This window comes from Sprattus sprattus, assembly GCF_963457725.1.
Source record: "Sprattus sprattus genome assembly, chromosome: 3".
In the NCBI taxonomy this organism is placed as follows: domain Eukaryota; kingdom Metazoa; phylum Chordata; class Actinopteri; order Clupeiformes; family Clupeidae; genus Sprattus; species Sprattus sprattus.
This window is the reverse complement of record NC_137922.1, coordinates 33,806,922-33,819,687: the sequence shown is the minus strand read 5'-3', so window position 1 is coordinate 33,819,687 and position 12,766 is coordinate 33,806,922. Positions and strand designations below refer to the sequence as shown.

General features: G+C 42.5%; 2 protein-coding genes across 4 annotated transcripts in view; both read left to right on the top strand.

Moving 5' to 3' along the window:
• The window catches only part of LOC308363205 (zinc finger MIZ domain-containing protein 1-like), a 131,194-nt gene extending 123,679 nt beyond the window's left edge, over positions 1–7,515 (top strand). For all 3 annotated transcript variants that reach the window (XM_080836000.1, XM_080835999.1, XM_080836001.1), the window contains 9 exons: positions 34–244; positions 691–796; positions 1,124–1,284; positions 1,389–1,456; positions 1,567–1,635; positions 1,789–2,036; positions 2,493–2,659; positions 2,942–3,298; positions 3,742–7,515. In XM_080836000.1, the coding sequence (XP_080692126.1) occupies positions 34–244; positions 691–796; positions 1,124–1,284; positions 1,389–1,456; positions 1,567–1,635; positions 1,789–2,036; positions 2,493–2,659; positions 2,942–3,298; positions 3,742–3,849 (1,495 nt within the window). In that variant the 3' untranslated portion in view covers positions 3,850–7,515. The remainder of the gene's footprint in view (positions 1–33; positions 245–690; positions 797–1,123; positions 1,285–1,388; positions 1,457–1,566; positions 1,636–1,788; positions 2,037–2,492; positions 2,660–2,941; positions 3,299–3,741) is intronic.
• Positions 7,516–9,193: 1,678 nt separating this feature from the next.
• On the top strand, positions 9,194–12,450 carry LOC308362141 (peptidyl-prolyl cis-trans isomerase A-like). The gene is made up of 6 exons (XM_080834671.1): positions 9,194–9,430; positions 9,722–9,752; positions 10,092–10,180; positions 10,380–10,476; positions 11,449–11,524; positions 11,881–12,450. The coding sequence occupies exons 1-6, from the start codon at positions 9,293–9,295 to the stop codon at positions 12,011–12,013; spliced, it is 564 nt and encodes a 187-aa protein (XP_080690797.1). The 5' UTR covers positions 9,194–9,292; the 3' UTR covers positions 12,014–12,450.
• The last annotated feature ends 316 nt before the right edge of the window (positions 12,451–12,766 follow it).

Here is a 12,766-nt window from a genome sequence, read left to right as displayed (position 1 = left end):
TGCTGATGGACTGTGCCTCTTTGCTGATCTCAGGTCAGATCTGGAGCTGCAGTTTAAGTGCTACCACCACGAGGACCGGCAGATGAACACCAACTGGCCGGCGTCGGTGCAGGTGAGCGTCAACGCCACGCCCCTCACCATCGAGAGGGGCGACAACAAGACGTCCCACAAGCCCCTGCACCTGAAGACGGTGTGCCAGCCGGGGAGGAACACCATCCAGATCACCGTCACCGCTTGCTGCTGTGTAAGTACTGCTTTTGTGTGTGTGTTTGTGTGTGTGTGTGTGTGTGTGTGTGTGTGTGTCTCGGTGTGTGTGTGTGTGTCAGATGTTTTTAAGTGAAGTGTCTGTTTCTGCGGTTTTGAACATTTTACAATCCCTTTGACAAACCATGAGCTAAATGAAGATAGGTGAAAGTCTTTTATGTGTGTGTGTGTGTGTGTGTTTGTGGAGTTAGACAGCACAACAGCAACACTACAACAATACTACAACAACACTACAACAACATTACCACAACACTAGAACAACACTACTTAACAACATTGGAGATATGGTCAGTGTTTTACATGTTATGCTAATATTATCACATGCTTGGAGAAATACTGTACCGAAATGAATTTAAGGAGTTGAGACCATTGGAGTGTCCTGTTCGAGAGATGTTTGTGTTCACTCGTGTTTCTCTCTCCCTGTAGTCGCACCTGTTCGTCCTGCAGTTGGTGCATCGGCCATCAGTGCGTTCAGTCCTGCAGGGCCTGCTCAAGAAGAGGCTGCTGCCCGCTGAGCACTGCATCACCAAAGGTACACACACACACACACTAGTACCTCTTCCTCTGTGTGTACCTCCTCTGTCCTCCACTCTCCTCATCCACCTCTTCTGTCCTCCATTGTTTGCCTCCCCTCTTTCCTTGTTGTCTTTATACATTGTTTCAGAACAGTCTTGCTCTTTTCCTCCTTGCTCTTCTCCTCTTTTTGATCATTTCCTCCAGTTGACATTTTCTTCTTTTCTTCATACCCCCTCCTTTTCTACATTCCTGAGCTCCCCCTCATTGGTGTCCACCTGCTGTAAGCCCTCTGCCTGAACTAACCAGCTACTCCATGTCTCTGTCCTTCTCTCCCCCTCCTCAGTGAAGAGAAATTTCAGCAGCGTGGCCGCTTCGGCTGGGAACACCACGATAAACGGAGAGGACGGCGTGGAGCAGACGGCCATCAAAGTGTCTCTCAAGTGTCCGATCACCTTCCGGCGGATCCAGCTACCGGCGCGGGGCCACGACTGTAAACACGTACAGGTGAGTGTTTCACCAAGGCCTGTCTGTCTGACGGACGTCTCTCTTTAGATCAGCCGTCCTTAAATCACCAACTGGGACTGATTATCTTTTCTGTTCTTCCCCAGTGTTTTGACCTGGAGTCCTACTTGCAGTTGAATTGTGAGCGAGGCACGTGGCGATGTCCAGTATGCAAGTAAGTCAGATATGCACAACACCAGCTTAAGTTTTTATGCTTTTTGTGAATGTGGGGTTGGAGGTGTTTTAAAGGTTTAAGAGTCGTTCATATTCCTATCTCTCTTTCAGCAAAACTGCATTATTAGAAGGCCTGGAAGTCGACCAATATATGTGGGGCGTCTTAAATGCCATACAAAAGTAAGTAATGCTTTGAAGTTGAACTGTCTCTGCACGTATATTGTAATTCTCATATTCACACAACTTAAATCTGAATCATAGACTGTGGTTAACCTTGCACGTCAGTGCCTACCTTTGAACTTGACGTGTCTTTATTTTAAATCCCTCCAATAGCTCGGAGTTTGAAGAAGTCACCATTGACCCGACGTGTAGCTGGCGGCCGGTGGCCATTAAATCGGAAATGCATATCAAGGAGGACCCCGACGGACCGCTCGCCAAGCGCTTCAAAACCATGAGCCCCAGTCAGATGACAATGCCCAATGTGATGGAGATGATCGCCCAGCTGGGCCCGGGCCCTTCGCTCTATCCCAACATGCCCTCGCAGCAGCAGGGAGGAAACGGCGGTGAATACGGCAACCAAGGTACCCACTCCATTCACACACAAGCTACCACAGTTCTTGTGTCTTTCCTGTCAAGCAGTATAAACCTTGACTGATGGGTGAAAAGCTATACTTAAGCTTTACCTAAAGAAAAATTAAATCTATAGCAAAGGCTAATTAGTTATCAACTAATTATCTACTGTGGTATTGTCTGGCATGTTCCAGATATCGTTGTGTGTCGTGGACACTGTGTTTACAGGTGTGTTTCCGAGAAAGTACTTTCCTGATTGAATGCATGCCTTCACTGTGTTACTACGAGATATGCGGGCACAAAAGCTCTCTTGAATAGTTGATTTTTTTCAGTCAATTCACTTGAACAGTTAACAATGAAATATGTCTCTGAATACCAGTCATTTTAGCTCACTCCCTTCACTATTGTATCTCTGCTGGGTAAATGCTATTCACCATTCACACGCTTGTTCTCTCTCTCTCTCTCAGGCAACAATTTCCCAGGGCACGGGAACTTTGACTTCCCCCATGGCAACGCTGGAGGCTCGTCGGTGAATGACTTCATACACGGCCCCCCCCAGCTTTCCCACCCACCTGACATGCCCAACTCACTCATGGGCCCCGACAAGCCCCTCAGTCACGGCATGCCAGATACAGTGAGTGCCTTCCTGGAGCTTTGAACAGACTCAACACAAACTGCACATTTTAGATCTTTTCGAACTAACTGTGTAGAATACTGTAGTGACACCAGCATCTGTAAGATACGCACTTTGGGATACTATTAGAAAAAGAGATTTACTTTTTTAAATGAAATCTTAGATTATGAATCTTTTCTTAATCTGAATCAAATAATTATGTTGAATTGTACTGTGAGGGTGTTGTGGATTTGAGAGAAAAATTGGTCTAACAAAAAAAAATTCTGACATTTGTTTTTGAAGAAGCAGCACGTAGCAGTTGGGCGAAGTGGGAATCTTCACCCTGCCAACTCGCTCTCCTTCCCTCAGGTACCTCATTCTGTCAGCACTGACTCGCCCCACCATCCCATGCAGCAGCACATGCACGGGCCGTCCCACCCTGGCGCCCCGTCGGGGCAGCCCCTCCACCATGGCAGTCCGAACCAGCCCGGCCGCCAGCAGCCTCCCCAGCCACCTCAAGCCCAGACTCAGCCTCACCCCCAGTCCCAGGCCCCCCAGCAACGGCCCAACAGCCACCCGCACCCAGACCTTGGCTTCAACCCCTCGGGGGGCCTGGATGGACAGTGTGGCGGGGTGGATATGCCCGAACCATCCCTGGATGTAAGTACAGCCAACAGTCTGTGTGAATACTGTAGTACACAGTACAACACTTTACCTCATATGTCAGTGGATCCCATCTTAGGCCCTCTAGCTCCTCTGGCTCAGCTGGGAGAGAGAAGGTGTAGAGATGCCTGAATGATTGATTCCATTCCCATGTAGCAAAAGTTAGATAAAATGTCTGCCTCCATCCACATCAGAGGGCACTGCCATAACATTTAGAATATGCTGATAAGTGCTGTAGCTCTGGGGTTGTATGGTACATTTTATTTGACAAATGGTTTTCTGTGCATGAAGACAGAAAACAGTCCATTACTGATGTTATCAGTGATGGATATTGCAGAAGCTTGTCTGTCCTGAGGTCTTACATAAGAATGAATCATTGAATAAGGTGGAACATAACCAGTTTTGCTGATACATATTTGTCCTTCTCTCTCTTTCTAAAGCTTCTTCCTGAACTTGCGAACCCTGATGACCTTTTGTCTTACCTGGACCCCCCAGATCTACCCAGCAATAGCAACGACGACCTTCTGTCTCTGTTTGAAAATAACTGAGGTGATGAACACTAAAAACAATGGGGACTTAATGATGTGGACAAACACAGTTTGGGACAGCAACACAGTACTTGATGAAAAACACAAAGATGCACTCCCTCTCTCTTCTTTCTCATCGTGGACAGATTTCACAGACAAGTACAGGTTGACTGAATTGTTTTATGAAAAAAGCAAGAAAGAAAGAACGAAAGAAAGACATACTAAATGCAGCTGGCATTTGCACTGGTGGCCATAGAGCGATACCCTGAAAAAAAAGACAGAATGAAAAAAAAAAACTGTGCAGCTATCCTGGGTTAGTTTTTTTAAAAGACATGTGGAATCTCTGTTTGTGAACCTTCTCAAATATGTAGTAGCATTTTTTACACGGCTTTGTTCAATCTGAAGAAGATAAAGTAACTCAATTTGTCAAACAAGTCAAAAAACAGTCCATTCTGGCCAGTGTGTGTCCTACCATTTCTTGTTTTCTGTGTGTGATACTCAGTAAATCATTGCGTAACTAATGGTTTGTTCTCCAGTTTGACCAGGAGCACTGTTTGTTCCTATAACATCATTCGAAAGCACAAGAGAGTTACGGTTTTATGACATACAAATAAAAAAGAAACACATCACAAAGGGATGGAGGCTATCAACCATAATCATCAAAAATGGACCCTTGCTGTAATCTCATGCTTTTTCCAAAATTCCGGAATTAGTCTTCATTGTTATCATCGTAACATCGGCAAAACGTACTAACTCTCGTAAGGGATAGTGTATTTATGGGTATTGTGGTTAAGACCAAATCTTTGCCAGAATCGGCTTGAAATAAGGAAACTCTGTGAACTAATAACGAGTGCACTAAGATATTGGTGCTTCTCATTTGGCGTCCGGAGATCTTCGGCATATCCATCTTATGACACTGACATGTAGGCTAGAGTCAAAGGCAGTAGGAATCTTGTGGTATTGGCCTGGAGCTGTGGTCTCTACCCTACCACCAGGAGGCAGTACACAGCAACATTTTGAGATATGTACTGTAGGGTTTGCATGAGTGACCTGTGCTGTTGTTCACCATATCCTCGTGTTGACCCCCACATGTAGTGTAAAGGCTGCCTTCATCCTCGGTCGCTCTCCAATATCGAGATCCAAGGTGTGCGTGTGCCAATGCTTATGCCCTTGTGTGGAAACGTTCGACGTCTGAAAGGTTTCTAATTTTCCTTGCCCTTGACTTTCAAATCACATTTTCCAAAAAAAATCACAAACCTTGCTTAGTTTAGCAGTCTTTTTCTAGAAGGGATACCTCTGACATTCACAAGACCTTTTGTCTTATTTTTTAAACTGTCTGTGGTATTTTCAAAAAGAAATCGCCACGAGATCTTTTGTAAGTTGTTGCAACTTCTCACCTATTCAGTGGGGAATCTGTATTTCGTCACCAAAGATAGGGAGAGGCGACAGTTTGGTGTCTGTATGCTATACGGCGAAGGATTGTGGGATATGGCTCGATCACCCATGTTTTTCCCAGTTACAGGAGCCCGAGAGCTCACGTCTTGCCATCTTTTATTGTGTTCCAAAATACACTATATCAGTAGAGTGCTGTCCAGTATGCAAATGTATTATTTTTTAAAAAGAAAGAAGCTATTGTAAATATCCTTGTGAATATTTTTGTATCGTCTTAGATGATATTTGTCCTTTTCCTTTTTTTTTTTTTTCCCGGAAAAAACGATTGTCCATGTTTGTCCGGCTCTGCGCCCAGTGGTCTGTCCTCAAAGCCCCGACCGCTGACAGTGGACCTTCATAGGATCAGTGGGCTCACACACATCTCTCCTCATAAGCTATAACTCACAGGTCTGTCTGCTGCTTGTTCAGTCTCTCTCTCTCTCTCGGTGTGCGACGGCCCTATCGCACGTGGGCCGCACATTTCCTGTCCATCAGGGTCACTTGGTTCTCAGATGGCGGCCGACCCTGGACCGGATTTGGTCCCACTGTGGCGCCGATCTGTTTCAGAGCTAGCGGCAATCTCTGCCCAATCACAATAACTTCTGGATTTTTGTTTTCCAGGTCCTGTTAAGCAATATTAATGTCACATGTTGTTATGTTGTTCACTGTACTATAGATACAAAAACATTAATTATAAACCCACTAGAGAACTAACATTCTCATTCCCACCTGAGTCCTTTACATGGTGGATTGAGCAACCAAGATAAGTCTATCACACAAGGGGCTATCGTTGTACTGAAGAGAACGTGTGAATATCAGAATTGTTCGTAAAATGTCAATATGTACAAGTGGTATTTTAAAAACTATATCACAGCCTTACATGAAATAAATATATGATATTGTTTTTATTTTTGTTATAGAAAATGCAGCTTTTGGAAAAGCTAAAGACCATTTAAAAAAAAATGTATCCCATTTGTTGGTTTAATTTTTTTTCTTTTGATTTTGGTTTGTGTTTTTGGTAAATTATTTTGTATTGGTTTTATTATTGAAGTGTAAGGCTAGAAAGATAATTTCATTTTAACAATATGTAGCCATGTACTGATTAAACACAAGATCATTTAAACATGTTACTTCAAGCCGCATATGTGTGTAGAGAGCAAATTTGTCTCAGTGCAAGAGAAACATGATTTAGGTAGCATTCAATATCAACATAGTCTCTGAAAATATGTATCCTATCTTTGAAATGAGTCATCTTGAGAACATACAGCCACATTTTGTTTTTAATCAGTATATCATCTGATATGTATCAAACTATACAATGAGATATCATCGGATCGATCATCAATTTATCGTTCACATGATGCTGTTGTTCACCAAGGCAATTCAGTTAAAAATCAGATGGCCCTCCCTAGACTCCCAACCAAGATAATCTGCCACTAAATTACGTCAATTGCGTCGTCAAAATGAATAATTGTATTATTTTTATTCATGTTAAAGCCTTCAATATACTCCAGAGACAACAGGAGAATTTGGTGTCCACCTGACTGGTTTAGTTGGGCCTCAGAAGACCAACTACGCCATGAAACAGTTGACACCCAAAAGATGCCTGTACATATGTAAATGAGCTTAACGACTTGTTAACAGAAATGTATTCATCTTAACTGGGAATGTGCATCGTTTCTTCAGAGTTATTGAACAAAAAGAAAGCTTGCGACCCCCCCAGCCCCTCCCCCTCTTTGAAAATCAAACACCAGGAAGTGGGAAATAATGGGTTTTGTCAGTTTTGTCAGCATTTGTGGATAGCTCTTGCCATTTGTTTCACCTTTTGGGATGTACTCTGGCCTCTTTGGGCAGAGGAAATTGGACAAAACTGTTTTACCTACATATAATATTTCACCTATGAGTACTAGCTGATCACCTGCATACGTTAACGGGTGCTACAGGGCAAAAATATATATATAAAAATAATTAAGAAATTATTTGAGAATGCTCAAACATTTGGGAAATAAAGGAAATATGGAGATGTAGCCTATATGGAGGGTTTTTTTGAACGATTGTAACCAAATTCATAGTTTGTACACTTTTTTATATCATGATCTGATAACAAATTAAATGGTACAATCTAAGGTGATTCACACAAAAAGTGGCCATTGTGTTTATGTTTGTACATTGTATGTACAATCATTTCATACTTCAGAAATAAAGAAGCTAATTGTGGTTTTTAGTCTTGCAGAACTGTATGTAGTTAGATGATGTGACAGCCTAATATTTATCTAATAAATATGTATTCAGATGATACCTGTACAGCACCGTGTTTGTCTCATTTTTATCTGTAGAAGGCAAAAAGAGGAAAGTTTTATTCAGCGAGAGACAGAGAAGGATGAGGAAGGAGGAGACCAAAAGAGAGAGAGAGAGAGAGAGAGAGAGAGAGAGAGAGAGAGAGAGAGTATCCCCTTCTATGCATGGCATTCAGCCAGCCTAACATAGCCTATTTCATACACATGTCAGTTTACGATAATAATAAACTTACAGTTATAACCATTAGTTAAAAGCTCTCTGTAGGAAAATAAATATTCAACAACATACTAACACATACCTGACAAGGTGTGTTTTCAAGGTATTCCTTCAGGATACAATTGCTGACTGCCAACACCATAAATGTTTACCTACCTCAGTGTTGACCGGCCTTAGTGTTGGTTGAACTACCATAGCTTTGACCTACCTTAGTCAAAAGGTGCTGGAGATACTTGTCCAAAGGTTAAATTTGGTATGGTACTTATGAATGTTGTCTGGAGGTCATACATCATGAGAAGTCAGCAAAATGGATGCATTCACACATCTGGGTCTCTGAAGTGCCTATAACCTATATAGTATTGTGTCCGACTAACGCTGGTATCAAACTTGAACTCTCAACCAATTGTTATGAACAATTATTGTAGCCTACTGTTCACACCATTGCAGTAAGACACAATACAAGTTTAGAAAAGAGGAGGAAAGGCTTATCTGAAGGAATATATGGCAAGCTATAGGCTTACTGGGAGATAATAAACTTTTAGACTAGAAACTTTGAATGTTGAGAGAAGCCTAGTCTGACAGATTTCATGCCAACCAATCATTTGCTGCTTGGAGTGGGAATCCATTTCAATGTAATTTTAGGCTATACCATTGTGTTCAAGGCAGCACAATGCTAAATGTATAACATTGTGTCCAAGGCAGCACTATGCTAAATGTATAACATTGTGTTCAAGGCAGCACTATGCTAAATGTATAACATTGTGTTCAAGGCAGCACAATGCTAAATGTATAACATTGTGTTCAAAGCAGCACTATGCTAAATGTATAACATTGTGTTCAAGGCAGCAAAATGCTAAAGGTATAACATTGTGTTCAAGGCAGCACAATGCTAAAGGTATAACATTGTGTTCAAGGCAGCACAATGCTAAAGGTATAACATTGTGTTCAAGGCAGCACAATGCTAAGTGTCAAGGTGTTTTTAGTTTTTTTGTAACCATATACACTTACAGTAGGGATCTGACTGAGCCATAACCACCTTTGCTTCAAGAGCAATATAAATTTCGGTATTTTTTCATGACACACAGCTTAAGCATATATAAAAAAAAAACATGTAAAATAGCCTGAACTAGGATTTGACCTGTAATACACCTTTCATTTAGAGCGCCTTTAATTTTAACATAGTGTATCCCACCTTCTGTAGATGTAGGACAGGACTGTTATAGGCTAGGCTACTACAAATGTTCTTGTAAACATGAAAAACGAACAACAATGTAAAGAAAAAAAAAATCTTCCTTAAATTAACAAGATTAGCATAATCATCCACACATACAACCAACTCCAGTCTCTAAATTTGTAGAGCACGTGACCTTCGCAATCACTTCCTTTCCCCCCATGTTGCACTTCCTTTTTGGAGCCGGAAAGAAAAACACGTGACATGTTTATCGTTTTGTAACGCTGTAGTTTGGTTTGTCGGGGTTGACTGATTCTGTGAAGTGAAGTTCAACACCAAGATATAAAAATGCTTATTCCACGATTCAGAATTTGTTCATTGGCGTTCACCGCCACTAGAATGTTTACGACTGGTCCGCCAGCAAACCCAGTCGTCTACTTTGACATTGCTGCAGACAACCAACCTCTTGGAAGAGTAACCTTCGAGGTAAGAATGAATTGTCAATGATTGGCACTATGGTGATTGACACGCGGCTACTGGCTAGCACTTGTTCTTGATCATAATATTGGAATGCAAGGATACTTCTATTTGTACACTCCATATAACGTATTTTCATGCATGTTTATACTTTCAAACAACTTTTTAAGTAGGCGAATGCCGAATCACTGGTGAGACATAACTTGACCTCTAATTTGAGGTCCAAAAGTGGAAAACAGCAGCTAAGCTTGGGCGTTAAATGCACGATATATAATTGTGTCATTACTTCAATTTTTGCAGTTGCGAGCCGACGTGGTGCCAAAAACTGCAGGTAGGCAATCCTTTCCTATGTCTATATTGGTTTCCATGTGCGTCTTAAATACATATTTAATTGTTATTAAGGGAGGAATATACCATGGAGGTCGAAATTGCATATTGGATATTTGTAGTAGTTTAAAGTTCACGTTATGGCATGTCTCATGGATTATTAACATGTATTATTATGACTGACCAAAACCACATTAATAGCTTCTATATGTAGGCTATTAGTGGTCAAAGTTGCTTGTCACAAATGTCACATCAAAACGTTATGAGTCAGAGCCAAAACCTAGTTAGTCAACATCCAGTCACAACTTGCACCATTAACACATTTGTTTGCATTTCCCCTCAGAGAACTTCCGTGCCCTGTGTACAGGAGACAAAGGATTCGGTTTCAAGGGATCAATTTTCCATCGAGTCATTCCTCAATTCATGGTCCAGGTACAGTCTATATGTGTCAATGTGTCCTGTGTCCTTCACAACATATGAGCCTATGTAGACGCTATCTTGGATTTGCAGCACATATTTTCACAGCCGTTAAACAAGACCAAGCATGCATCATATCTTTGTTGTATTTCCCACTGGAAGCCTTTGATGCCCTAGTGGTGTTGCTAATAATCCTTGACATTCAATCTTCAAGGGAGGAGACTTCACCAACCACAACGGCACTGGGGGAAAGTCCATATATGGACGGTCGTTCCCAGATGAGAACTTCAAACTGACGCATACTGGGCCTGGTAAGTCATGATTGTCATCCCCATCATAATCTATATGTGTTCTCCTTACAGATAGTATTGTAGAGATGTTGATATAGTTATTGTTAAATGTGTTATTCCGCAGGTTGTTTGAAGTAATTGCACACAATGATTGCACATCAAGGAGAGAGAAATTTAGCCTAGAACTTAAAGGTCCAGTCTGTGATTCTGAAGCAGCGTGTTGCGATATGCTTTGAGCTTGGCCCTTTATTGATGTGAAATGCACTTAACGCCCTCATTGTCCAACTTGTACTCAAACAACAACCCCTTTTGGTTGTCTCCAGAAACTGATCACATCTCCAGTCCAATCTCAAAGTGTTTGTTTGCTCTACCAGTTGGCACAGTGCTTCAATAGTCAGGTTTGGACTTCTGGTGTAAATGCAGCTATCAATGTATACAAGTCACTTATTTTGGTTGGTGAAACAAGGTCTTTCGAGAAGTTGTATACAGGCTTAAAGCCTACAACTGTGCATCAACCTTTGCAGTGTTAAAAAAGCCATATTATATGTGGGACAAGATAATTAGGAGGTTTTTAATCCTCTTGAACAGGATGGTGGATGATTTCTCCACCAGATGGCGACATTCAGCTATGAATGCGAGGATGCCAAACTTTTTTTTTGTTTGCCAGATAGGCATGACCCACTTTAAAAAGCCAAAAGGAGTCAGTTAACTAATATAATTACTCGTTCTTCACATTCTAAAAGCATCCTATTACACCTGGGAATGGGCCTCTGAATGATCTAATCGGCTCAGATAAGATCAGAATGGTTGTGTATCAGGATTGTATTATATGTCTTTGTTCGACCTGTATATATACCTTAACAATCAGTACTTGGCTACAATGCATTTTTCCGCTGATGAGATAGTAAAGCTGCATGGTTAGAGAGAGGTGTTTTGTGAGTAATGCAGGAGTATTTTCTCTCTGTCCTGAACCTGAGTGTTGATGCTTTTCAGGGATCTTGTCTATGGCCAATTCTGGGCCCAACACAAACGGCTCTCAATTCTTCATTTGCACAGCCAAAACAGAGTGGTGAGTGCAAGACAGCTCAGGGTCATGGATACTCCCTTTGATTTAGGTGTTTGTGTGTGTGTTTTGGGGGGGGGGGGGGGGGGGGGGGGGGCAGGGGGGTGCTCGTTCACATAAGAGTGGTGTGAGGGACAAGAACTGCTGGGTGTGCATTTGTGTGTGTGTGTGTATGCGTAAAAGAGAGAGAAGGAGAGAGTGAGATGGAAAGAGTGTGAGATAGAGAGTGAAATAGAAAGAGAGTGAGATAGAGAGAGAAGTAGTGAGTGAGTTCATCCCATCTGTGAAATAAACCTGGCTCCCTGTGTGTGTGTGTGTGTGTGTGTGTGTGTGTGTGTGTGTGTGTTTCTGTCTTGTTCCAGGTTGGATGGCAAGCATGTTGTGTTTGGCAGCGTGAAGGAGGGCATAGAGGTGGTGGAGAAAGTGGAGGCCCTTGGCTCTCGTTCCGGGCGCACCTCCAAGCGGATCACCATCACCGAATGTGGCGAGCTCTAGACCTCCAGCTCTCTGGCACCCATGGCCACCGCCAACACATACTGTGAATGTCTGAAAATGAGCCCATTGTGAAGACAGTCGGAGGTGGTGGGGTGGTGAGGACGTCAAGGCGAGGATTTTTTTTCTCTAATGTTGGTTGTTGTTCTTTTTTTAGTCGACCACGCTGTGCTGAGAGGCTCGTTTGTCAAGCCCGTCTTTAAGGGCGGGGGGGCAGAGCCGTTTTGAAAGCTGTGATTGGTCCAAAATGATTTCTGTCTGGAATCTCCAACACACTTGATTGTGTGTGTGTGTGTGTGTGTGTGTGTGTGTGTGTGTGCGTCAGCGTTTACCTCGTAATTTTCGACCAAAGGGGTACTGGAATGTGAGGGTGTGAGTTTGCTTTTGAATGAGTAAAACGGCGGATACAAATTGAAATAAAGTCATACAAGTGGTGCTGATTTTTCGTCATCTGTTTTTGAACTTCCCCCCACCATCTAGCTCAACACATTCCTGGCTTGGGTTTCTTTTGATGTGCCTGTCGGTGTCGATTGTGCTTTCACCCTAGGTTAACAGCTACCTGATACAAACAGCAATGGATTAAGACAACCCAGTACCTTGGGAGGCTATTAAAGGAATGACGTTTTCAAGGTATTCAGAGCCACACATGCCATAATGTGGCATGGAATCTGTGTGCACTGTGAGCCGCCATCAAATGCAGTTACTTTTTCTCTGATCCGTGGGCAGAGTGTTTGTTGCCACTGTGTGAGGCCTCAG

Excerpts from the sequence above, each read along its gene's own strand:
- LOC308362141 (XM_080834671.1), top strand. The coding sequence starts at position 9,293 with ATGCTTATTCCACGATTCAGAATTTGTTCATTGGCGTTCACCGCCACT. Across the intron at positions 9,431-9,721 it reads TTGGAAGAGTAACCTTCGAG|TTGCGAGCCGACGTGGTGCC; the intron begins GTAAGAATGAAT and ends CAATTTTTGCAG. Across the intron at positions 10,477-11,448 it reads ACTGACGCATACTGGGCCTG|GGATCTTGTCTATGGCCAAT; the intron begins GTAAGTCATGAT and ends GATGCTTTTCAG.